The following is a 27,271-nucleotide window of genomic DNA, read 5'->3' as shown; positions in this document are numbered from 1 at the left end:
TTGGAATTCATTGTTCTAGAGTGCCCTGCCTCTTCCAGATTTTTAAACACACCATTTTTCCTATTTTGTAGCCTACTTTGTACCAAGTCTTAGGCATATATTAAGTGTATAGAATAGGAAACTTACAAATTCACCTCCTCCTTTCTATTTTTCCTTCTATTTACTTATTTATTTTATTTTATTTTTTGAGATGGAGTCTTGCTCTGTTGCCCAGGCTGCTGATTTTGGTTCACTGCCATCTCCACCTCCACCTCCCAGGTTGAAGTGATTCTCGTGCCTCAGCCTCCTGAGTAGCTGAGATTACAGGCGTGCAACGTGCACCACCATGTTCAGCTAATTTTCTTTTTAATTTTAATTTTTCATTTTTAGTAGAGACAGGGTTTCACCATGTTGGCCAGGTTAGTCTCGAACTCCTGGCCTCAAGCTATCCACTTGCCTCGGTCTCCCAAAGTGCTGGGATTACAGGTGTGCACCACCATGTCTGCCCTCTTCTTTTAAAGAAATGCTTTTTTTTCTCCACTGTGCAAGAAATATATGCTCTTTCCTGAAGATTTAGATAATTCAGAAAAGTAAAATGAAGAAGAAAAATAGTTTCACTCCCCATAGGTAACTGCTAAAGACACATTTTGTTTCTCTGCTGCTTTTTTCCTACATGTAGTTTTCTAATTTGGTTTTCTTTGGGAATCTGCTCTGAAAGCTTACCTCTTTGGACTTCTGGATTCTCATCTTAAAATAAGCTTGTTGATGGAAAATAAGCGTCTTGTTGTTCCAAGGTCATTTCCAGCACTATCACCCTAACTTTTTCTTTGTCAGAGAACTTGGAGATTATCTGTGCTTGCAGTCTATTTGTGTACAGTAAAGGGAAGTGAGACATTCAGGGCGAATGTTAGTTGGATTACGTCTGAGGTATTATATTCAATTCTAGACCACATTGAGGAAACTGGGAGTCTTACACATTGTGATGGGAACATAAAATGGGCACAACTGATTTGAAGGGCAACTTGGCAATATAAGTAAGAAAAACTTAAAAGTTTAATTCATATCTGTGAATTTTACCTAAACAGAAAAAAATCACTGCTTTAGTACATAGATATTCATTACAGAATTTTTAGTAAAAGCAAAAATAATGAAAAAAATAATGTATTATGACAATACGACAATAGGTATAAACTGAATAAATTATATTACAGCAACATAAAGGAATAGGATGTAGTCATTAAACTGATATGCTGAAAGAAGGCAGATACTAAATAATATATACAGTTATACAGTGTGATTCCATTTATGGAAGTTTAAAAATGTCTATGGTAGTCCTTGCAGGGAGTAGTGATGAGGACGAGACACAAGGGAGACTTCTGAGGTTCTGGTCACGTTCAATTTCCTAATCTGCATCTTGGTAAGACACATGCATCCAATTAGCGAAATTTCATCAAACAGAATACTTAGGACTTGTGCACTTTTCTGTTTTTCTATTTCGGTTGAATTACAAAAGAACTTTAAAAAATGACATGGCATATTCAGGTATACTATCTTGGAAAGATGCCCTTGAGGTTTTGTTAAGCATAAAAAGTGGGTTTTAAAATTTTATGATCTCATTCCGATGAAAAATGTACATTAAAATATATATACATACACAGAAAAAAAAACTAAGAGGAATATAAATCAAAATACTAATAGTATTCATTCCCAGGCATTGGGCTGTTTGTGATTTGGTTATTATTGATACACGTTTTCTAGAATGAAGATGTATTATTTTCTGTAAAAAGAAAAGAAATCCTTAAATTTAAAAATGTTCTGGCCAATCTGTTTTAGGAAAGATTTGGGCTGCATGTGTCTAAAGAGACATGACTTAGGGGAAAATAATAAAAGTAGAATTTATTATTCATTCCACCAGAAAATGTAAGGAATCCAAATGAGCTAGGCAGTGGAAGGACTGGGGACACAGAGACAAGAAGATAGCACCCTGCTCTTGAACTTATAACTTACAACAGAAGAAGCTGCATGTTTTTAATTGGATGAAGACATAAATCACAAGAAAAGCGTATATGTCTTCAAATATTTGAATGGGCAGGGTGGAGAGAAAGCTAATTTCCTCTGTACGGCAGGACTAGACTAAATAGTGAAAAATTTTTTTCAACCACATTTTTTTTTTTTTTTTTTTTTTGAGACAGTCTTTTGTCATCTAGGCTGGAGTGCAGTGGCACAATCTTGGCTCCCTGCAATCTCCACCTCCTGGGTTCAAGCAATTCTCCTGCCTCAGCCTTCCAAGTAGCTGGGATTACAGGCACCCGCCACCACACCTGGCTCATTTTGTTTTGGTATATTTAGTAGAGACGGGGTTTCACTATGTTGGCTAGGCTGGTCTTGAACCCCTGACCTCAGGTGATCTGTCCACCTCAGCCTCCCAAAGTGCTGGGATTATAGGCGTGAGCCACTGTATCCGGCCTCAATCCCAATTTTTAATAAAACCATATAGACAAATCTATCCGGTCTAAATCAGTTTGACCATAAGGTGAGCTTCTCATAAACCTTTTATAACTCTTTACAAATTCTTGTTAAAGAACAGATCTGTGCTCTTAGAAAACCATGTTTTGCTTTATTCCAAAAGCATGGAAAAAACTGAATAAAACCCCTTTAAATTTAGCCAATATGTTCATACACAAAATCTTTTACAATTAATTTTTCACAAGCCTTCTAAAACTTGCTCAAACTTTAAGGTTTATCATGTCTAATTTTAAATAATCCTTTAACCCTCCAAACTAGGCAAAAATGTACATTCCCATGCCTCCTTATAATCTTTTACTAAAAGCACATTTCACTTCCTCACAGGCCTGGCATGTGAAACTGATGGTTTTTAGTAGTCTTAATTTCATGTTACAATGTTAACTCTTAGCAATTTTTATTTTTGGTGAAAAACCTGGTAGGTGATTTTAATTATGTACTAGATATAGAGCCTAGGACACCAGACAGAAGTGCCTAAATACTGGATTTTTGACAGAGCAGGTTTTGACTCAGTCTTAGGAAGACTTTCCTATGGACAACAGATGCCCAATAGAAACGCACCATCTCCTCTGCTGGGGAGACCAAGTGGATGCAGCCAGTGTCTTCCACTAGGGCTCAAGGCTAGGACAGTGCCTCCTGAGTTCACCTATACCACAGAAGTATATGGCATTCCTGGGGCTTTGGTGAGTAGTCCAAGAGGGATTGTTGGACAGCTCCAAAAGAAGGACTTCAAAAGCAGGGGTGCAGCTTCTGCCTACTTGCTATGTTCTGACTTTGAGAGTAAACTGTAGGCCTCTGGGAGATGCAGCTAAATTCTGCTGCCGCCATGGACACTGTTGGTAGCAGCCACTCCACAGACGAGCATCTTCTTCCTATTGTTTTGGTGAGCACGGTCCTACCAAGGAAGATTAAAAACCAAAACTTTTTTTTTTTTTTTTTTAAAGCCAAATCGATTTTTCCTGGATTTTCCAGGCGGAGGCCTACATTAGACTCTGTCATAGGAACATAATATCTACTTTCTCCTTCTTTGTAAAAAATTAAACCTCATGATTTTTATTGTGGGCACATGGCTATCTGAAACATGGACTACATTTACCAGACTTCCTTGCAGGTAGAATTGTCTTCCTGACCAATGAGATGTCAGTGGAATGGTGAATGCAACTTCCAGGCAGTGACCTTAAAGGGAAGAGGCAAGTTCTTCTGCCCCATTTCCTCTTTCCTTTTTAATGGGCTTAGGACATAAGGGCTGGAGCTTCAGCAACCATTTTAGGACATGAGATAACTCTGGAGAAGCCACACAAAGGAGCAGAAAAATATAGGGAACCTGAGTCTCTGAGGCCACAGCAGGTCATACCACTACTATAACTGCTTGTACCTAAAATTTACATAAAATACATTTTTACCTTGTTTAACTACAGTTGTTTTTTAAAGAAACTTTCAACCAAACAAAATCCTAACTGATTCAGAGTTCAAAGAGGGGCAATTGTTATTAGTCATCTATTATTAATAGGATAGTGAATATCCCTGGCACTCGAAGTACTGAAGTCAAGACTAGATAGTTATCTGTCAGTGATGTTCAAGATTCACTTCCTGACTTGATTAGGAATTAAGCTAGAGTAACCCCTCTTTGAGCTCTGTGCTCCTCCTGCCAGAGAGGAGTGAGTAAAATAGGCACAGTCTCTGATTTTACACTATCCAGTGATGTTGTACAGCACTGGGGCTAATATTTTAGTTCAGGATTCTTTCTTCTTTGGAGAATACTAGAAGACAAGGGCTCTAATTTTGTTTGACCTGAGCTACTTTAAATGTAAACCTTTTTCTATATTTGCATCCTCCCACCCTTACATTCATGGACAGTATTAAAAGAAAAAAGTAAAAGGAGAAGGTATAATGTCCAGTCATGGGCTGCATAACAACATTTTGCTCAATGATGAACTGCATAGAGGATGGTCCCCTGATACTATAATACACTGTATTTTTACTGTGTCTTTTCTATGTTTAAAACACAAATACTGCACTCCAGCCCGGGCGACAGAGCGAGACTCCGTTTCAAAAAAAAAAATAAATAAATAAATAAAAATAAAAAAAATAAAAAAATAAAATAAAAAATAAAACACAAATACTTACCATGGTGTTACTACGTATTTAGGCTATTTGGTATAGTAACATGCTGCATGGGTTTGTAGCCTGGGAGCAATAGGCTATACCACATACCCTAGGTGCATAGTAGGCTACGCCATCTAGGTTTGTGTGAGTACACACTAGGATGTTCTCATGACAAGGAAATTACCTGATGAGGTATTCCTCAGAATGCACCCCCGTTGTTAAGTGATGCATGACTGTATACGGGAGAATTTGTGGCGGGCAGTTTGTCCTCCTGGTGTTTCCTTGCCTGCCCTGCTCACCAGCTCTGGACTGGTCTTCAGTCAACATCACATTCATACATCCAGGCCTTTCAAGGTTTGGCCCATCTCCTTCTCGTTCCTGGGCCATGAGGGGCATATCCCTACTGCTGTGATTTGCTCCTAACTTGGAATCTGCCTGCTTGCAATCCCTCCCTCCTCAGCCCTCTCTCGAACTTAGGGAATCCCATCCATTCTTTGAGACTCCCTCGGTTCTCAGCTTTTCTAGGAAGAGGCTCCAACCATTGTGCTTTCTTTGTCCTCTCATCTCTGTTAACCTTCACTGAATGGTTCCTTTTCAGTTAATTCTGCACTGCCCTGTATGGGCTCCGAAGTTTTCATAAGCATGAATTCTGGCTTCACTGAACAGACTGTAAGTTCTGTGATGGGTGGGAACATATAAAAAACAAAAACAAAAACAAGAACAAAACAAAACAAAACAAAAGAACACGACCGTACTTATCACAACAATGATGGATAATTCAGCCTTTGCTTATTCTTTTTTTTTTCTTTTGTGAGATGGAGTCTCACTTTGCTGCCCAGGCTGGAGTGCAATGGTGTGATCTTGGCTCACTGCAACCTCTGCCTCATAGGTTCAAGAGATTCTCCTGCCTCAGCCTCCAGAATAGCTGGGATTATATGCACCCACCACACCTGGCTAACTTTTTTATGTTTTTAGTAGAGACGGGGTTTCACCACGTTGCTCAGGCTGATCTCGAACTCCTGACCTCATGCAATCTGCCCGCCTTGGCCTCCGCAAGTGCTGGGATTACAGGAGTGAGCCACTGTGCCTGGCCTTCTTTTGTCTTTAATGGACACTTTATCAACACATCAACTCCAGTACACACTCCATTCTTTGAAGGATGGTGGCATTTGGGATCTGTATCATCAATGTAATTGTTATTTGTTTTATATTTTGACTTGGCTTCCTGATGATGTCAGCTACCTAATGGTGGACTAGAACCTGATTCTAACATGGAAAACTGTGTGCTACCTTACTAAGGCAAATTTATCAAAAGCTGTATTGCTTTTGGTTTTATTTATTTTGTGGGAAGGGGCCATAAAGACTTTATAAAGACCCCACATTGATCCTTCAGGACCAGAGGAAGAGTTTCTTAGTTATGGTTGGTTCTTTTTTTTTTTTTTTTTTTTTTTTTTTTTTTTGAGACGGAGTCTTGCTCTGCCGCCCAGGCTGGAGTGCAGTGGCCGGCTCTCAGCTCACTGCAAGCTCCGCCTCCCGGGTTGACGCCATTCTCCTGTCTCAGCCTCCCGAGTAGCTGGGACTACAGGCGCCCGCCTCGTCGCCCGGCTGGTTTTTTGTATTTTTTAGTAGAGACGGGGTTTCACCGTATTAGCCAGGATGGTCTCGATCTCCTGACCTCGTGATCCGCCCGTCTCGGCCTCCCAAAGTGCTGGGATTACAGGCTTGAGCCACCGCGCCCGGCCTATGGTTGGTTCTTAAAAATAGCCATGCCTCATTGTTTTACCTCAAACCTCTGCTCTTATCGTTATGGCTCTGAGATGGTTATTACTGGAAGACAGATTAGTACATTTGCTTCTGATAATGGGTCTGTATTAGTCACACCTGAGTTTGAGGAACTTGTGGGGGAAGTAACTTAATCTGAGCTTTCATCATTTTCCACTCCATTCCATTCCATTCCATTCATTCATTCTAAAGACATATACTGAATACCTACTAAATGCCAGGCATCCTGATAGGTGCTGCAGAAGCAAAAAAAAAAAAAAAAAAAAAAAAAAAAAAGAAAAGAAAGAAAAAGGAAAAGGGGCATGCTCTCTGTCATCTAGGAGATTTAGTAAAGGTCACCCTCCAATCAACTGGTCATCACTGCCTTCTAGCAAATCGTCCTCTGAAGGGGTTCCCAAGGGGTCTCTCTAGGCATCTGCTGGCTGGCCTCGGCCAGGTTTCTCATTGCTGAACATTGTCTTCCTTTCTCAACAGCAGATGTTGGAATGAGAGGTAGTCTCAGCGCTTGCCTCAATGGCTCCACCCAGACCATGCTGAGGACTTCCAAAAAAACCAGTGTGTTCTGCTTGTGGCTCTTCCCCACCAGCTTTTCCTGCATTGACTACAAGAGTTAGTCCAAACAGGATCATACATAACTTTATACCAAAGCCACTGGGCCGGTGGTGATGGGTGGATGTGTGGCAGTAACGCGTGACCCACTTGCTAGTTGAAGGCATTCCCTGCAGCCTGGCAGAACCAGGAGGAACATCTTCAGAGTTAGGGCCCCAGACAAATATGAGAAAAAAAATCACCTGGGTCACAAGAACATAAGTCACAGTAAAGCAAAACAGCCACATTTTGTTACAAGAGGAAAGAGCTCTTTATTGCCTTAACCACCTGATGGTTGGTTTAAATATGTTTTCATTTGCAGCTAAGAAAACACTCAGACTCCTGGTTCAGAGGAGCCTGGAGCAAACTGGAAAGGAAACACTTTGTGAGTGTTACATTTGGAGGGCCAAAATAGTCACTGACCCCCTAAATCACTGGCTTGTTACTCTGCTTCATTCTTCAAGGCAAAAAACCGTCTCCTATGGTAAAAGGGTCTCCTGCAGGGCTGGGTTGTTGTAAACAACTGCAAGAATGTGTCAGCTAGAGAAAATGGCAGCATATAGGCAGGCTGAAGCCCAGGGCTTTAGAGACACATTCTCATTTCAACTGACTGATCTCAGCCAACTACAGCTGGGTGTAGGTGAAACACCACTTAACAGCTCAGTCCCTTAGGGAGTGTTTAATTTTAACAGGAAACGTTGAGGAAGAAACACTGAGGAAACAAACAGGAATCTAACCTCTAAACTTCTGTTACGGTTTCCTCATCTTGTTCCTTTCCTTGTTCCAATTCACTTCTGAATCCATCCTCATCCTCCTTTTCTCAAGACTCTCTCCCTCTCATTGGATGTCTCCCCTCCCTCTGCATAGAGTAGCTACAGTGACAGCTAATGTTTGTATTCACTAGGAGCCCTGTTGCATGTTCTAACTTATTTCACTCTCCCATCAACCCCATGACCTAGGTACGATCATTACTTCCACAGGACAGGTGAGGAAACTGAGGAACAGTGAGTGTAAGGATGATGCCCAAGGTCACACAGCTGTACACGTAGGAACCGGCGTTTGAACTCATGTAGCGTTACTCTTGACTAAAGCCTGTAATGCCTCCCTCTTTATACAAATGAGTTTGAGTCTCTCATTTTAAAAATATTCCACCCTGAATATTCACTTTCCTTTAAATAGTCTTAACTCTTTCTCTTCTCTCAGAGTCAACTTTCTTGAAAGTGTAGTCTGTACAGACAGATCCTCATTTACTTACCTCCCAGTCACCCCTAACCCTCTGACTTTACCCCTTCCTGTTCCTCCGGAACTGCTGTCACCAGTCACCAATGACTCACCTGTTGCCAAACTCCACAGACAATTTTCATTACATTTCAGTGAACCTTTCCCAGATGGAAACTCTCCTCCCTTGCCTTCTGTGATGCCATGTGCTCTAGATGTTCCACTTTCCTCCCTGTGCTCTTCTCCTCTGGCTCTGGCAGGGGTCTTGAGAAGGCTCCAGGTCTTAGCTCTCTTCCAGCCTCACCCTCCCTAAGTTCACTGGTTGACTTCCTGCACACACATGGCTTCACATCTTTATCTATAGCCAGAACTTGTCTTTTTGGTATCAGCTGTGAAAAATCTCTTTTTTAATGGACATCACTGCTTGGATGTCCCATAAGCACCTCAATCTTAAGATGTTTAAAACTGGCCAGGTGCAGTGGCTCATGACTGTAATCCCAGTGCTTTGGGAGGCCAAGGTGGGTAGATGGCTTGAGCCCAAGAGTTTAAAACCAGCCTGGGAAACATGGTGAAACCCTCTCTCTATCAAAAAATACAAAAACTAAGCCAGATGTGGTGGTGTGTGCCTGTAGTCTCAGCTACTCCGGGGACTGAGGTGGCAGGATCACCTGAACTTGGGAAGTTGAGGCTGCAGTGAGCCATGATTGCATCACTGCACTTCAGCCTGGGTGACAAAGGCTGACAACAACAACAAACAAAAAAGTTTAAAACTGAACTCATCTGTCTCTCAAAATTGATTTCTTCTGCAAATTCCTTCTCTTTGCATGGCACTTCCATCCATGTGGCTGTTTAAACCAGCTGCTTCTGAGGCATGCTCAGGTCCTCTCATTCACCTGTTCCCACAGTGGATCTTTATGGTCCGTTGATTCTCCCTCCTAAATCTCTTGGATCTGCTTTTCTTTTTTCACCTCAACTGTCTCCTTTTTCCTTACCTGAATGACCATTCTGATGACCTCGGCTGACCTTGTGCTGAAGCCTAGGCTTCCTGTCCTGGTTGCCAGAGTGCTCCATCTGAAGTTGGAAGTAAAAGCTTTCATGGTGCCTCACTGCCACAGGATGAAGTTCATACTACCTCTCCTTGGATCACAGCCTCTCATGACCCAGATTTTGCCTTGTCTCCAGCTCTGCTCTTACCACTTCCCATCCATCTCATCTCTGAGGCTCCCTCCTGCACATACCGTGTCCTCAGTCCTTGCCCTGGGCTCACCCTCACTTTCTTCCCACTTAGCACTTGGCCAATTCCTTTTCTTCTTTTGGACTCAGCTCTCAGTTCCTCTCTCAACCCTGATCCCTACTTCAGTCTTGCTCCCCATGGCCTGCGCCTCTGCCATTGTGTGTGCCAAGCTGTGCTATTTGTTGGCTTCTTCCCTACAACATGAGCTCCTTGAGACTAGGGAGCCTTGCCTTTCATCTTTGTATCCTTAGGCTGCCATTTTGCTGATACATAGTAGAAACTCAATAAATGTGTCAAATGAACTAACAAAATTCACCCAAAGCCATATATACCTAATGGATGAATGTACTATAGCAGGGAGAGAATATCTTTATCATGTGGGGAGTTTAAGCACCCTCCTTTAAGTCTATATATCTGCTTGTATAGGATTTTCCCCCCTCTACCTCCACACTAGGCCACTATTTGAGATCAGTATACAGGGGAGCTACTCCATCCCACCCACAGAGAAAATCTCAGCATGACCAGGTTCCCTCAGACCCACCCAGCATCACAGGTGCAAACACTTGCTGATTGCCGCCAATGGCCCTCAGAAGTAGTTTTGGCAATGCTCACAAAACAGGTGCCTTTGCTATTTCTTTATGGTAAAAGACAGCACAAATTCTGAAATCACTGTACTTTCAGTGATGGTTTAGGATACTTTTATGGGTTCAAATTGTTTCCTGTTTTGAAGTTAAAATGGAATTTTACATAATTGAGAGAAACATGGCTGGGGTAAACAGAGGTCTTTGTCATTAATATTCACTTTGTATCATATTTGACCTTTGTTTTCAGACATCAATGGCTAGATATACAGGAGCAAAGTAAAACAGAAAATTGCAGCACTTATTCAAATAATTATGGCAGACTTCCCTCACCCACTATATTCCCACAACTTCACCTACATTTTGGTTTCCTTGCTTTGTATCTACAGACACTTTTAGAGCACGGGCTTTGATGTCTGAGAAACTTGGGTCTGAGTCTCAATTCTGTCACTTAGTAACTGTGTAACCCTGGGAAAGTTATTTAACCTTTTTGAGCCTTGATTTCTTCAATTTCTTCCCTGTAAAATGGGGAAGAATATGAGTGCTGATGACTGGTGTTAGGATTAAATAAGATACTGCATATGGGGGCCGGGGGCGGTGGCTCAGGCCTGTAATCCCAGCACTTTGGGAGGCTGAGTCAGGCAGAGCATGAGGTCAGGAGATCGAGACCATCCTGGCTAATGTGGTGAAAGCCCGTTTCTACTAAAAATACAAAAAAATTAGCCGGGCATGGTGGCGGGTGCCTGTAGTCCCAGCTACTCAGGAGGCTGAGACAGAATGGTGTGAACCCAGGAGGCAGAGCTTGTAGTGAGTTGAGATCGAGCCACTGCACTCCAGCCTGGGCAACAGAGCAAGACTCCGTCTCAAAAAAAAAAAAAAAAAAAAAAAGATACTACATATGAAGACAGCACAGTATCTGGAACACAGTAGGTCACCAGTATATGTTAGTTTTAGTCTTGTTATTAGATAATTAAAATGAACATTTTAAGGCTAGAGGATGGGGTATTTGACTTATTTAATTGCCTTCACGCTTCACTTATACTTGGGCTATGTCTCTGTTGTACAAGTTTCCAATTAAAAGAACACTTATCAACATGTTAACTTGTTAGTCACTCAAATTTGGAGCTGACAGAGATTTTGTTATTTTAAAAGAAATCCAGAGGAGATAAGGGGTTGGCCCAAGGGTACACAGAACTTGGGAACAAACACAAGACTTTGGGTACTCTCTCCTCTCCAGTGCTGGGGCCTGCTAGATCCTGCAGCATCTGCCAGTGTCCCCTGATCATTCAGAATGGCTCTCTAAAAAAGCAAAAGAGGCTCTCAGTGAGTCAGCCTGGAGATGTCCCCTTACTCAATTGCTAATCAATAAGCAGGACTACACAGACAAGAAGATTGGCCATTTCCTTGAATACACTTAGCCTTTAGTGAACAGGCCAAATGCCTAAAACTTCACCAGGTGCCTTAGTTGATGAATTAATAGTGCTTCCAAAAAGATTTCAACCAATGGGTAGGGACCCAATGAGTATGAGGCCTCCAATTCCCTTCACCGGGTAACCTCATGTACTTGGGCTCTTTTCTGTTTAACAGTAATTTGCCCTTCTAGATGAGTCCTAAATTCCTGCCATGTCATGCAGTGTTGCAAGGACCGTTTTATGTCTTTCTGGATTTCATGGTTCTTTGAGCATAGTAAGCCCTTGATAAAGGCTTATTAATTTGCTTTGATTAAATGAAGAATGCATTGCATTCTAGTTAAACATTACAGCCTTTTTGCAGTGAAAAGGTTTATATAATTAAGTAGGATCATTGTCACCACAAAATGCCCACATTTCTCCAATATTAGAAATATATCCCATTAGTTGGTAAACGCATTTGAGGCTCTCTTGGAAAGCAGTCCAATGTCTCTTTTTCTTTACTCTCCCATTCTGAATGGCCTGGACTTTGAAAATACAGGTGTCCAGCCTGGGAGAGTGTGAAAGAGGCCCTTGGTGTCTGCATCCCTTCAGGGGAGAAAGAACTGTGGAGATCTGGTGCCTGTGTTTGGAGCTGGAACAGTGCTCCAGTTGGGCCAGGCCAAAGGCTGGGGAGTCAGATGGCAACTTATTTTCTAGGTGACCCCAGCTGCATGTCAACGTTCTCCAGAGAAACAGAAGCAACAGGGTGTATATATCCTGTTGCTTCTTATTCCCATTACAAGCCCATATATATACACGGGCTTATTATGAGAATTGGTTCACCCCATTATGAAGGCCAAGGAGTTCCATAATAGGCCTTCTACAAGCAGAGGAACAGGGAAGGTGGGGGGGTTCAGTCTGAGTCCAAAGACCCGAGAACCTGGTGGGGTGGTAGGGGGCTGCTGCTGGTGTCCAAGGGCAGGAGAAAATGGATGACCCAGCTCCAGAAGAGAGAGAGCAAATTCATCTTTCCTCAGCTGTTTGGTTCTAGCTGAGCCAGAACAGACTGGATGGTGCCCACCCACATTGGTGAGGGTGGATCTTCCTTACTCAGTCCACTGATTCAAATGCCAGTCTCTTCTGGAAATACCTTCACAGACACAGCCAGAAATAATGCTCTACCAGCTAGCTGTATATCCCTTAACCTAGTCAAGTTGACACCTAAAATTAACCATCACACCCGCCCCCAGCTCATGAGTTGCCCGATTTCACTTCAGAGTGGAAACTCAATCAAATCCAGTCTGGGTTTTCTTAGTCCAGTCCAGTGATTTTTGATAACTTTGATAGTCCAGTTCAAAGTTCAGTCTCCATGTCAGGGCCATTCTCCCACCTTGCAGGTTTTCTTTGCCCTCCCTTCAGTTCTGGTTCTTCCTGGTGCTGTTGCTCCTCTGGGCTGTACCCCCTCCACCTTCCATCCAGCCCCCTGCTTTGAGACCTCCTGCTATAGCCTCTTTGCCTTCTTCTGACAAGTGCACAGACTTTCCTTTTAGGCACCCGTTGCACCACTGGCCAGAGAGAAACACTCAGAACTTTTTCCAGGCCAACAGGAGCCCAGAGAAACAGGGCGTTCAGCAGACACACTATTTTCCCCCTGACCTCTTCTTCACATTTGTGAGGTTATTTGCTTGGAAAGGCATGAGGAACTTTTTCCCTTTGAGATCCCTAAGTACTATATCTGGGGTTTCTCTCTGTCCTACGTACGTGCTCAACACACCCACCCCAACCCCCAAGTAACCCCATGATAGTGGTTCTCAAAGTGTGGTCCACAGACATTAGAGGTCCCCTATATTCATTATAACACTAAGAGATTATTAGCTTTTCGGAGGTGGTGCAGAAGCAATGGTTGTAAACCTGTGGTGCATGGCAGCAGTGTTACTAGTCCTGCTGTACTAGTTGTGTGCTTCACTACCACGTACTCACAGTTAAAACCAGAGAAAAGAAAGAAAATGCCAATGTTACATAAGAATGCCCTTGATGAAGCAGTAAAAAAGACACATTTTATTTAATTTTTACCCTTAAGCACACATCATTTTAATATTCTGTGTGACAAAATGGGAAATACACATAAGACTCTTTAGCACACCTATGGTTTTTGCTTTTGTTTTGGGAAAAGCACTTGTGTGATTATTTTTTTTTTAATTTTTTAAATTTTTTTTAATTTTTTTGAGATGGAGTCTCGCTCTGTCGCCCAGGCTGGAGTGCAGTGGCCGGATCTCAGCTCACTGCAAGCTCCGCCTCCCGGGTTTACGCCATTCTCCTGCCTCAGCCTCCCGAGTAGCTGGGACTACAGGCGCCAGCCACCTCGCCTGGCTAGCTTTTTTTGTATTTTTTAGTAGAGACGGGGTTTCACCGTGTTAGCCAGGATGGTCTCGAACTCCTGACCTCGTGATCCGCCCGTCTCGGCCTCCCAAAGTGCTGGGATTACAGGCTTGAGCCACTGCGCCCGGCCTTGTGTGATTATTTAAGTAGCTGAATCAGTTGCTTTTAAAAGTGAACACTGTGTCTACTTTCTGAAAGAGCATCTAACAAACAAACTGTGTTTTTTTTCAGACTTCAGTATCTGGCAGAAATTTTCTTGAAAATAAATAAAGCCTGTCACTTCAAGAAAAAACAAAAACAACAGGCAGTGTTTTTTGCCAAAATTCATGCTTTCAACCTCCAGATCCACCACTTACTAGCAAATAACTGAACTCCCTAATGTCTTACTCGAAAAATCAGGATAGTAATTGTGCTTACTCCAGAGGATGGGTATGAGCATTCAGTAAGATAACATTATAAAGTGCTTTATGCAGTGTCTGGTATGTGTTAACCGCTCAATAAATGTTGGCTGCTGTTACAGCCACACTGAGTTAAAATAATCCAATTTCTTTCATATCTAATTTAACCAAATATGTGAGTCAATTCCATCAAAAGTGTTCATGTTAAGCACCAAGTAGAGACTTTAAAAAAATCAATGCATGGCCGGGCACGGGGGCTCATGCCTGTAATCCCAGCACTTTGGGAGGCCGAGGCAGGTGGATCACGAGGTCAGGAGATTGAGACCAGCCTGGCCAACATGGTGAAACTCCGTCTCTACTAAAAACATAAAAATTACCCAGGCATGGTGGCGGGTGCCTATAATTCCAGCTACTCAGGATGTTGAGGCAGGAGAATCACTTGAAAGCAGAATGCGGAGGTGGCAGTGAGCCAAGATAGCACCACTGCACTCCAGCCTGGGAGAAAGGGTGAAACTCCGTTTCAAAAAAAAAAAAAATTTCAGTTCATGTTTTTTTAATAATAAGGCAATAATGAAATGGCAACATGGCTATAATGAAATAGTGGCAGGCATTCCAATATTGAGTTTTAAGCAAAAACTCTTATTTCTCCAGTTTTCCTTAGGAAAATAGATAGGACTATTTGTGCAGTGGTTAAAAACGCAGAAATTAACATAAAATATTGCCGAAATACCTCCCAAAGCTCACTACTAAAAACAGTTTATCACAGCACTAATGGCAATGTACACCAGGCCACCTGTGTCCCTGACACATCGAAAGCTATGGCCTTTGAATGATGTCTTGATCATTATGTCATTAACATCATAGCTCACCTGAAAAGTCAGATGTGTTTTCCAAATTGGAGCACTTCTACCCAAGCTTTGGGTATAAATTAGGAGGAATTTAGATTATGTCACATTTTGGGCATAGGCAGGCAATGAAAAATGGAGAAGGGAAAAAGAAGCCAAAATAAATGGGCTTATAGCAAAATAATGATCAAGAGATTGAAAAGAAAAAAAGAAAGAAAAAAGGAAAGAAATATACCAGAAAAGGTTGTGAAAAACTGTAGGAACCTGTTAGTGGGACATAATGAGGCTCTTTAAAGGATATTTTTACATTTACCAAACAATGTTCAGTTATCAGAAATGATTGAGTTCCTGTCTTGTATATCAGCGCAGGTTCTTATATCTTGTATGTGAACAACCGAAGTCCATAGCATCTTTTTCAGTCCTTTCGATCATCTGGACCTACCGTGTGGGATCCCTTCTTTGTTCTTTGAAAGGTATTTTATTTATAAACAGCTACTGAGCTGTTTTCTTCGGGAACAAGAATGTACTATTCACATACTATTCAAAGGGTCGACTGGGTCCGTCCTTGCCACCCTCCTCTTTGGTGCAGATGGTACACTTGCCCTGAACATTTTTTCTACTCAGATGACCATCAGTGCTATCACCTGCTCCCATCCATGACTACTGCCCTGCAAATGAGCAAGAAACAGCACCAGCTCAGGGGAAAAGTTGCTTTTACTTGTTCTCAGTGAGATGGTAGCAGCTTCGTGGAGAAAGGAGCATCTGATTAGGCTCCTAATTAACATGAAAACCATCCTGCAAGAAAAAGCCATAGCAGCAACAAGCTGCTTGTCAGTTCTAGGCCAAGAATCCCAATTGCAATTTTGGTTGTTATGGAAACAGACCACACTGCTTCTTAAAGAATTCATTATTCCAACAAATATTTGTTGTTCTAGTCATTAAGTAGTACCGAATGAATGATGTAGACACAAGGGAGAAGGAGTGCAGAGAGGAAGGCTGGTGATTCAGCTGAGTTCTCAGGGAGCTAGAACTTAACTCTGACCTTGGGGCATGATTAATAGGGTAGAAGACATTTCAAATGAAAGTGCTGGCAAAGTGCGACAAGCTCAAGCGATAATAAGGATGCAGGCATGGCTGGAGCCAAAGATTGACATGGGAGTGTGATGGGAAATGGGAAAGACCAGAAGGCCAGTCTAAGAAGTCTAGACCTTTCTGTGGACAAAAAGGAGCTAATGGATATGTTAAAACAGGGGAAGAATGCTTTAGGAGTATTAATTTTGTCTTAAGACAAATAGTGAGGACGTCAACCTAGATTCTGGCTAATACCACAGCCCCAGTGTTTTTTGGGTATATGCCAAGACAATAATTTGAAAAGTGACAATTCAGCCATCTTCTCAAATAGACAAAACCACACTGTTTCACTGAAAGAAACTGACTTTTGATTATTAAAACTCATCAAAACAGCTATGGGTGTGTCTATGACATCTGGAATATTTTTATAAGGTTTAAACTGACTTATAATAAAGCAGTTCCAAAATACCATTCTGCCACCTGTCAAGGAAGTATTTAGAACTAAGGCCTTAATTCTCAGAGTCCAGTATGTACACTAGAAAAAGAGCAGTCATTTTTCCTTGTATCACAGTGGCTTTGTACCTTCTATGGCCCAAACAGTAAGCTGAAATCTCTTTTACCAGAAGAGTGACTGATCCGTAAATTGAAATACAGGGGAGTTTGGTTAGATAGAAGAAAAATCTTTTGCTCAGTGCAGCAATTCTTAGAGGGTGATCTATGGACCCTTGGAGGTCTCGAGCTTTGTCTAATTCCAAAGATCTTCTACTGTGCTGTCTGACCTTCTGAAGGGCACAGGACTTAGTAACAGGTGAGGTCTTTAGTTATGCCTAGAGAGAGGAAGTGGCATTTGACAATACATTTCACAGTTCAACTGTGAGTGTTAAACAATGGATAAGTCTGAGGTAATATTACTGCCAAGACAGTAACAACAACCACAAAACATACTGTATTATTTTTGGAAGCTTCTTTGGACCACATTTTTAAAAACACAGATTTCTATGTGATAATAAAGGGCTCTGTGATGGTTAATACCAAGTGTGAACTTGATTGGATTGAGGGATACAAAGTATTGATCCTGGGTGTGTCTGTATGGGTGTTCCCAAAAGAGATGAACATTTGAGTCAGTGGGCTGGGGAAGGCAGATCCACTCTTAATCTGGTGAGCACAATCCAATCAGCTGCCAGCAAATATAAAGCAGGCAGAAAAAAGTGAAAAGGAGAGACTGGCCTACCCTCTCAGCCTATATGTCTCCCCCTGTCTGGATGTCTGGATGCTTCCTGCCCTCAAACTCCAAGTTCTTCAGTTTGGCGACTTGGACTGGCTCTCCTTGCTCCTCAGCTTGCAGACAACCTATTGTGGGACCTTGTGATCACGTAAGTTAATATTTAATAAATTCCTATATGTATAGATGTATTCTATTAGTTCCTTCCCTCTAGAGAACTCTGACTAATACAGGCTCCTACTTTGAATTCCTAGCTGTCAAGTTTAAAGGGTCTCCCCTTTTCCTAACGTGGCTCCTAATATAAAAATTGAATAGAAAATATAAGACTCTGTGTATGGTCTGGATGCCAAGAAAATTGATTATTAAAATTTATGTGGAAAAGGGAATTTTAGTAATCTATAGCACAACTGATTTTCCTTTGAAATTATGACATTGGGCTACTCTTCAATAAGAGATATAAGCAACAAAGTTTTACTTTCTGAAAAAAACATAAACTAAGTGTAGGAAGAGTCCATCCAGTTCCCAAGGTTAAGGTCAACTAGAGGTAAGCAGATGACAAATGGACCTAAGGCAGGTCTCAACAATTCCCACTGCTTGACACACACTGTTCTCTTTGCCTCCTCTCACCTCCCATTCATCCCTTCACTGGGCTCATCTCTCCTTTTCTCTCTCTGCTTAAATGTTACGTTCTTAGGGAAGCCTTCCCTAGTCACCCTCTCTAAAGTAATCACCTAATTTTACTCCGAACACTTGACCCAGGCTGTTCCCTATTTCAGCTCTTTGGTTCCTTCCTAATACTTTTCAAGGTTAATGATATATCCATTATTCTCTTCATCTAAGATGGCAGCTCGGTGAATCCTCACTACCCAGCGGGGTTCAATATTTAATAAGCATGTGTCAGATGGCGGAATGTGTGAGACAGTTTGCATTCAGGTTAACAACCAACACAACTGAGTTGTGTGTGGAGGAGGGAGAAGCCTGGAGTGAGGAATTTCAGTCAGCGACCCTGGTCCCCTCCCTGCTACCAGTTAATGGAATGACTGTGATCAGACCCCTTAACTTCCCTGGGCCTCAGTTTCCTCATCTAATAATGAGGGAACTTTACTCAGAGATTTCCAAGGAGGCATTCTGATTTTAACTTGCAAGAATCTAAGTTTATCTGATTATATTTCTGTAGTGTTGACAACCATTCCTTTCCCACTCATTGAGGAGGTGTGGACCTTTTCACTATTTCTGAATATAAATAGACATTTTCTGGAAAATGTACAGGTAGGTGTGCTAATTTTTTGAGGCCCTTGAATGATTACAGGAAAAAGTACTAAGTTTTGAAAGGATAATATTTGTCCTTTTTTGTGCATTTTTAACTACGGCACAACCAATTCCCTTTATTTCCATGAGGAAAACTGGAAATCTGGCTCTCACACACCATTAGCTTCATAACCTTGGACAAGTTCCTTAACTTTCCTGAGTCTCTCAGTTTTCTTGTCTATATAATAGATATGTAATAGGAATGGACTAGGTAATGGGATTGTATAAGGATTAATTGAGCATAGTGGGTGCTCAGAAAATGTTGGTAGACCTCAAACACATTTTCTCCCACAATTAATCCATCAATAAGTTTCACTGTACTAGAGCAAAGAGCAAATTAGACAGTTTTTTCTGTTTGCTGTGTAGAATACAGGGTCTGGCTATTGAGGTATATTTGAACATGTGGCAACTGATGCATTCAGTTTAGGAAGGAGAGGGTCAGTGTTCAAACAGAAAACATGTGTGTTAGATTTTAACCCATGACAACCTCTTACCCTTTTAATGCACTTTGTTACTGTAGAGCTAAACTCAGAAGTCTGACATTCTTTCAAGTCCTGCTTTTCCCATGCTGAAAAGATACAAATCCCAAAGCAATATAAAACTGCATACATGAAAGAAAGAACCTGGAAAACTTGGGGTGCTATTTTGACCAAAAAGACTTCAAAATAGGGTGAGAAATAAATAGTCTTTTTCACTACCAAATTCTTATTATTAGCAATTGTATTGTTAGAAAATGCAAGGGCTGCTACTCACCAATCATGAAAATAATTTTACACTTTCTCAAATCTTCCATGAAACCTTCAAAATAAAAATAACTTAAGTTATTGGCAAGAAAAACTGTATTGAAGCCCTGGTTTTACTCATGTTATGTAAAAACCCAAATCTTGTAGTTTTATTTGATAACAAAGGCTTGAAGTTGAATAAATGTGTGAACAGGCTACAATTAGTAAGCACCAATGACCATTTCAGTCTTTTTGTTTGTTTGTGAGACGGTCTCACTCTGTTGCCCAGGCTAGAGTGCAGTGTCTTTATCCTGACTCACCGCAACTTCCACCTCCCAGGTTCAAGCCATTCTCCTGTCTCAGGCTCCCGAATAGCTGGGATTACAGGCATGCCACCACACCTGACTACTTTTTGTATTTTTAGTAGAGCGGGGGTTTCACCATGTTGGCCAGGCTGGTGTTGAACTCCTGGTCTCAAGTGATCCCCCTGCCTTGGCCTCCCAAAGTGCTGGGATTATAGGCGTGAGCACCGCACCCTGGCCATATCAGTCTTATTTCCCTATCCTGGTAAGGTATTTTTATTTTAACATGCATGATCAACTTTTGGTGGCAAAAATTTATGTCATTAAATAGCATGAATCACAAAGAAAACTATTTTAAAAAATTACTTTTAAATCATCCTAAGTATCTCAGTTCGGTGTTATTTCATGTTTAAAACATTTGCTAAGCTTCCTTTTAATACAGATGGTTAAAACACAAGTAGAGTATCTGGAAAATAATATTTTTAAACATAGTTTCTGCTTAGAGCAAATTGTTATTTTCCATTTAAGGTAGTGATATAAAATTTCCTTTTAAAATAAATCTATCTGAGTAACAACAGTTCATATTTTCTGTAGATAACTACTTTTGAAAGTTAGATCATTATTCTGACAGTCAGGAAACATTTTTTAGTGAAATTGGGGTAGTTCATTTATATGCACAATACCACATTTTGTAGGAATTCACAATTAGCTGAGTGAAGTCCCAGCTCTACCTGAGAAAGAGAGAGCATGGGGCATGATGATTTGGGTTGGGAACAAAGAGCTGAGAAAGAGCTGGAAACAGAGGACAGAAGTAAGTTTGGGATCGTTGAAACCATATGGTTTCCATAACAAAAAGCAAACAAACAAAATGAATTTTTAAATCAAATCCAGTCTCCTTACAGAATAACCCATGGTGACAGGAAACACCTTATATTGTTTGGAGTTTTCTATTAAAGGCAGATACACTGGTGTTCCTAACATGTGGGACCAGATGGTCAGCTCAGGTTCTCCAGCCTGTGAGTTAGTGTTTACGAAGCTGAGGAACTCTGAGTCTATTTGCAATCCAGGAAAATGACCCTGGTTATTATTTTGATTTTTTGGGGTATGATTGTATCCTATTTCAGTTTTCAAAAATAGTTATTTTAAAATTAATGATGATACATGACATTCATCTAATGTAGTCATTACAAATTAAGTATATAGTTTTTTAATGACATGGGAACATGTTTATGTTATGATATATACAAAACATTTGGAGATACTTATATATACATATGCATTCTCAACTATGTAAAAATAGATATATAGGCAATGCATTGGAATGAAATGTACCAAAACATTAACCATGATCATTTATACGTCATAAGATTTTAAATGGCTCTTATTTTATACCTGAAAAAATTTCTACAGTATGTGTTAATTTTATAACTAGAATAAAAGGGAAAATTTATTAGGCAATCAGTCATCCCCTACCCAGTTGAGACCAAGTTGATTATTTGCACTTAGCTAAGTGACAGCTAAGTTATGGCTCATATATTTGTACCTCTCCTCATGAATCACCATGATGTCATTTGGTGACTGTGATTTTCACATACTGCTCCTGCCATTATCATCAGATGACACTTTACTTACCACCTTGTGCTCATGGATCTATGCAGGATTAGAGCTGGGGTTATTTAAAAAGCCAACTCACTTACTTATATGTGTTTAGAATCAATACTATAAATATATTTCCATGACTTATATTATAACTTTTATTACAGTGTAGAAATGTTAGAAGGTATTTTTACTTAGGACAATTATGAACCTTTTCTTTTTTGGATAGTCCTAAATTCACATAATCATATCTATTTTCAGTTACTTGCATAGCTAGTTATGGATGGAATTTTTACTTTTTCCAAGACTTTTTTTTTTTTTTTTTTTGAGATGTAGTCTCACTCTGTCACCCAGGCTGGAGTGCAGTGATGCAACCTTGGCTCACTGAAACCTCATCGTCTTGGGTTCAAGCAATTCTCCTGCCTCAGCCTCCTGAATAACTGGGATTACAGGTGTGCACCACCATGCCTTTCTAAATTGTTTTGTGTTTTTAATAGACACAGGGTTTCACCATATTGGCCAGGCTGGTCTTGAATTCCCGACCTCAAGTGATCCACCTGCCTTGGCCTTCCAAAGTGCTGGGATTACAGGTGTGAGCCACTGCACCAGGCCATTTGCAAAACTTTTAGTATGACAAAAATTACAAAGCAGTATAATCCTGGTGTAGGATAGGTTGGGTCCCAAAGGTACAGGCAGAACAGTAACTACCATGCAGGAAAAAGGCTTTTGTGTTTCAATTATGTTTAAAGAATGTTGAATTAAAGTTTAACAACTGCTTTTACTGCAGGACTTGTGGAAGAGCTTTGGATGCTATTATATACTTGAATCTTCCAGTGGGGACCTGGTGTTAAGCATGTTTCAAAGATATTTCAGTAGAGCATCCTCTTTTCGCTGAGCCTCTCCGGAGTCCTGTTCTCTGGGCAGTTAGGAAATGCATCTGTTAGTAATGCACCCCTTTGGTTCTTTACATGGATGGAGGCAGGAGAGACCCAAAGAGTTCTACTCTTAATCATGCTCCCTGGCTAAGGGAAAAGTGATGCTGTTAATATTTTATTTCTTAAGTTGATGTTTAATTAAAAAGGCATGGTCAAAGTTACTGTAATGACACCTTTGATCTGATCAGTAAGGAAAACTCACCTTCCATGGTGTCCTCTCCAAATACATTTAACTGGTCATCACCCTGTTAAAAAAATCACAATATTAGATAATAATAACAGCAGTTATTGTGCTGAACTCCTTGGCAACACTGGCATACTTGAACTTCCAAACAACTGTAAGAGGGAGGCATTTCCAAACAATTTTATGAGGGACAACATTTTACAGACAAAGACGCTGAGAATTCTAAAATTAATGAATTCTAAAGTTAACTTGCCAGAGGTGACAGGGTAGTGAGGAACAGAGCTCAAAATTAAACCTGGTCATCTGTCCTGAGTGCATGCTCTCTTCTTAACCAGTACAGTATCTCACTGTTTTTTGTTTTGTTTTGTTTTGTTTTTAAGTGCAAAAGCTATCTGTGGACAGGAAGGCTGACTTCAAGAAGACAAAATCCTTTGATATCAGAAGCTTACTAGTAGGTGTGATCACAGCTGTTTTGTGAGTAACTCCAGATTTTAAAGCTGGGGTTGGCAATCATTTTCTATAAAGGGCCAGATAGTAACTACTTTCATCATCGTGAGCCACTGTGTCTCCTGTTCTCCTGTAGCAACTACTTTTTTTTTTTTTTTTTTTGTGAGACATAGTCTCGCCCTGTTGCCCAGACTGGAGCACAGTGGTGCAATCTCGGCTCACTGCAACCTCCACTTCCTGGGTTCAAACAAGTTGGGCCTCAGCCTCCCCAGTAGCTGGGAGTACAGGCATGTGCCACCGTGCTGGGCTAATTTTTGTATTTTTAGTAGAGACAGGGTTTCACCATGTTGGCCAGGCTGGTCTCAAACTCCTGACCTCAAGTGATCTGCCTACCTCGGCCTTTCAAAGTGCTGGGATTATAGACGTGAGCCACCGTGCCCGTCCCCTACAGGGCAACTATTCAGCCATAACTTGCCAATCCCCGAACCAAAGCATGAAATAAAGGAAGTTGGGGTGATCAGTTTTTATTGATGCCTACCTTTAAATTTTTCATTTTGTTTTTTAATCAAACAGATGCTGTCTTCCTTATGGAGTGGCCCATGGTGTTTGGAAAAAAATTCAGAAGAAAATTTTATAAAAAGGCACTAGGTGAGAACTCTCACTCTCACCTCTGTCTTCATCTGTATCATTTCTCCACTCTGTCAACCCTTATAGGTAACCACTTATACAGATTGTTCTTAAGGTACACAAAAATGACTTCTAGACATCCAGGGATACATGTGAACATAAATAGATATTATGATCTCCATATCTTATATAAAAGAATTATGCTTTTTTAAATATATACATATGTGTTTATGATATAATACTATTCTATAATACATTCCTCCTCCATTTGCTTTTTCTCTGATCAGTGTATCCTGGAGAAATTTCCATATAAGTACAGAATGGTCTCAGTACCAAACAATGTCAGTTGCACAGTATTCTATTGTATGTATGGTACCATAATTGCTGTTAATTAGTTCTTTATTGATGGATCAGTGAGTAGTTTCCAGTCTTGGACTTTTTTTTTGGAAAAAGTGGCATAGTGAGTAAATTTGCATAAATATCATTTCATACTGCAGGCTAAATTTCAAGAGAGGGGACCGCATGGTCAAAGAGTAAATGTATTTATAATTTTGATAGAATTTTGCCAAACTGCTCCCCATAGAGGTTGTACCATTTTGAAGGGACAGCCTCTGGCTTTGCTTTACATCAGCCTCTTGCCTCTTTTGATGCCTGGGTCAGTTAAATGAGGTTGTCTGGTTGTATTAACCCTCTCTTGAGGTAAACTGCCCTCAAAACACTTGATTTAAAGACAGATTCTTGCCATCCTGTTTAGAATATATGCCTTCAGGGAAATTTTACTGCCCATCTCTTAGAGTTGCCTGTGCATTCAGTGCCATTCCAGGTAAGAGAAGAGCTTTTAATGGAGTGGTCATTCAGGGACATATTTACATTAATGAATTCTCTTCTGTGAATAGAAAAAACATCAGTTATTCCTCAACAAGCCTCTCCACCACTTCCCTTGTTGAAATTATCGCAATTCAGAGCTTGGAGTTTAGAGATCACCTAATCCAACCCTGCCATCCACTCTTCCATTTTACGGATGAGGAAACTGATGTTCAGAGAGGTCATGCGAGGGGCCCACGACCATGCCATCATGTCCTTAGTGAAGTCAGGATGGGATGAGAACCACTTCTTTTGCCACTCTGCATGGCTCCTATGGATTTGGTCTCATCAGTGTAGGGGCATCCCCTCCCCTCTGCTTACCTGGCCAGGCACCCATCCACCAAACTGCTGCTAAGGGCCCACTGCAGTCTGGCTCCCTGCCTGAAGATGGGATGAATCCATGGTGCAAGCTGGACCCCAGAGCTCACTGTGGTCTCAGGCTGAAGATAGGATGGAGCCAGGACCACATCCTTACCCCTGCCCTATCCGGCTTCTCCTCAGAGGGCTCCCTAATAATGCACTTGCATGAGACTTCTCATCTCAGGCTCTGCTTCTAGGGGAAAAATATCAATTACTCCTCAAGACAGGGACCTTGAGGAGTTCCCAAATTCTCAGGGAATTTTGGATTTAAGACAGGGACCTATTTGAAGCAATTAATAAGTTTACCTAAGGTGCAGCTGCATAGAAGAGGCTCAAGAGTATTTCCTGGAAAAGGGCCGTTTAATCTAAATCTGCTTGTTTGTCAAACAGCTATTCAATATATCTAGGTAATGTGGAGAGGAAACCATGGAGTCCTCTCCCTCAATTGTTAGTATTACTGTTAGATGATCAGACTTACACCCACCTTATAGGCTGGGCTGCATTAGATCTCTCTTGTATATGGCTATCATGTCTGGGGAGTCTGATCGTGGTTAATCTGAATTCCCAAAACAGTGCATCCCACTGTAAAAGGGGCCATCTGACCTCTGCCGGGCTTCTTGAGTCTGACCTATTTGTATCCATAGCTCTTATTCACAGCCTTCTATTACACTTGCTCAAATGCTTCACATGAGTCCCAGGTTTATTTTCATTAATTCATCAACAGTGAACAGGTTGCTGGGACAGAGATGCACCTCTCATCAACTCTCACCAGGAATGCGGTGCACTGATATGAAAGCCCAGGTGAATGAGATGTTTGCTTGGAGGGTGTAATTTTCCAGGGACTCTCAATAAACCTCATGGTTCCAATGTGAATATTTTGTAAACAAAATTAATCTGGTATCTTATACACACACACACACACACACACACACACACACACACACACACACTCGGGGTGAATGGGAAACACTTCTGGTTTTGGTGAAAAAGATACCAAACAGCCCCTGTAAGCACTAAATCTTGTTACTTTTCAAATGTTGGGTGTGTTCTGCATGAAAGGCATGAATTTCAGAATGCCACTTGGACAAGGAGGCAAAGACTGTAGCCTGATAAGGTGTTTATGCCCAGTCACCTTGGAACTTCCTCTTCAATGAGGCATCACTTGATGGGTTGAGGCTAATGAAGACTCAACCCATTAGCCACCACTCTGAGTGTCTGTGGGTGACTCTTTGCGTTCCGGCCTTTTTCTGTGTTGAGGCTCCATCTAGTCCGCCCTTTGTCACCTTAAGTCTGAATTATGGAGTTAGGCTTTGTGTGCACAGTGAGACATAGGTGACTTTCCATAGTATTAAACTAGGTTTTGAGGTTCATGAAGTGGGATACTAAATCTTCTGAACTGACAGAAAGAGAGAGTATAAATATAGTCACAGATTTGATGTAAATGCCTTTTATGACTCACAAGTATGGGGCCAAGGCACAGCCTGCAATGCTGTGATTAATATGGTTAAGGTGGGAGAAGCTGCAGCAAGCCCATTAACACCAGACAGTTTCAGGCCGGGCGCGGGGGCTCACGCCTGTAATCCCAGCACTTTGGGAGGCTGAGGCGGGTGGATCACCTGAGGTTGGGAGTTCAAGACCAGCCTGATCAACATGGAGAAACCCCGTCTCTACTAAAAATACAAAAATTAGCCAGGCATGTGATCCCAGGTACTCGGGAAGCTGAGGCAGGAGAATCCCTTGAACCTGAGAGGCGGAGGTTGCGGTGAGCTGAGATTGTGCCACTGCACTCCAGCCTGGGCAACAAGAGCAAAACTCTGCCTCAAAAAAAAAAAAAAAAAAAAAAAAAAAAAGACAATTTCAGGTTGCTACATCATTTTGATGCTATAGATTGGGTAATATGTTGGTAATTGATGAGGAGAAATCTAGAATTCTATTGAAGGCACACATTTACAACCTCAAAGTAGGATTAGTGGCTATGGGAAACTGCAGATTTGGATTACAGACTTGCTTTGGTCTCTATCCCTCATCTTCCAGTCAATCAAGACCCATTAGGAGGGCAAAAGGAACCCACATTCAAACTTATTTCCCTGTGTAGGTGTGTACACAAAAAAAACTAGTTTTGCAAGACTGGGTTCTGGTACTATTGTTAGAGTGGCTAATTGGGGTATATGTCTGTGCTTTCCTTTAGGATCAGGGTGCCTATCATCACCACCTTAAGATATGCATGTCTAGTCGTTCCCATTTCCTTGAATTATTGAATTTTAAATGAGGTAGATCAAAATAGAACAACTTAGTTTCACAGATGGGTTCACCAATTTTAAGAAACTATCTTCTTCAACTGGCTTTGATTACAGCATAGTGACTGCCCCTGGTGACAGAACCAATTTCTGTGGCATTGTCACAGTAGATTGTATTAGTCTGTTTTCACACAGCTGATAAAAACATACCTGAGATTGGGCAACTTACAAAGGAAAGAGGTTTAATGGAGAACTCATGGTCCCATGTGGCTGGGGAACCTTCACAATTATGGCAGAAGGGAAGGAGGAGCAAGTCATATCTTAAATGGATGGCAGCAGGGAAGGAGAGCTTGTGCAAAGAAACTCCCATTT

The 27,271-nt window shown here is 41.2% G+C and overlaps 1 protein-coding gene across 2 annotated transcripts in view; it reads right to left on the bottom strand.

The window, feature by feature from the left end:
- AK5 (adenylate kinase 5) overlaps positions 1-27,271 on the bottom strand; it is a 310,915-nt gene that overhangs the window by 50,383 nt on the left and 233,261 nt on the right. For both annotated transcript variants that reach the window (XM_030913359.1, XM_030913360.1), the window contains exons 9-10: positions 22,383-22,425; positions 19,379-19,423 (exon numbers count right to left, since the gene is read on the bottom strand). In XM_030913359.1, coding sequence (XP_030769219.1) covers positions 19,379-19,423; positions 22,383-22,425 — 88 coding nt within the window. The remainder of the gene's footprint in view (positions 1-19,378; positions 19,424-22,382; positions 22,426-27,271) is intronic.

Source organism: Rhinopithecus roxellana, chromosome 12, assembly GCF_007565055.1.
Source record: "Rhinopithecus roxellana isolate Shanxi Qingling chromosome 12, ASM756505v1, whole genome shotgun sequence".
NCBI classification, from domain to species: Eukaryota; Metazoa; Chordata; class Mammalia; order Primates; family Cercopithecidae; genus Rhinopithecus; species Rhinopithecus roxellana.
The sequence above is the reverse complement of the archived record's forward strand: the minus strand, read 5'-3'. Positions and strand labels throughout refer to the sequence as shown.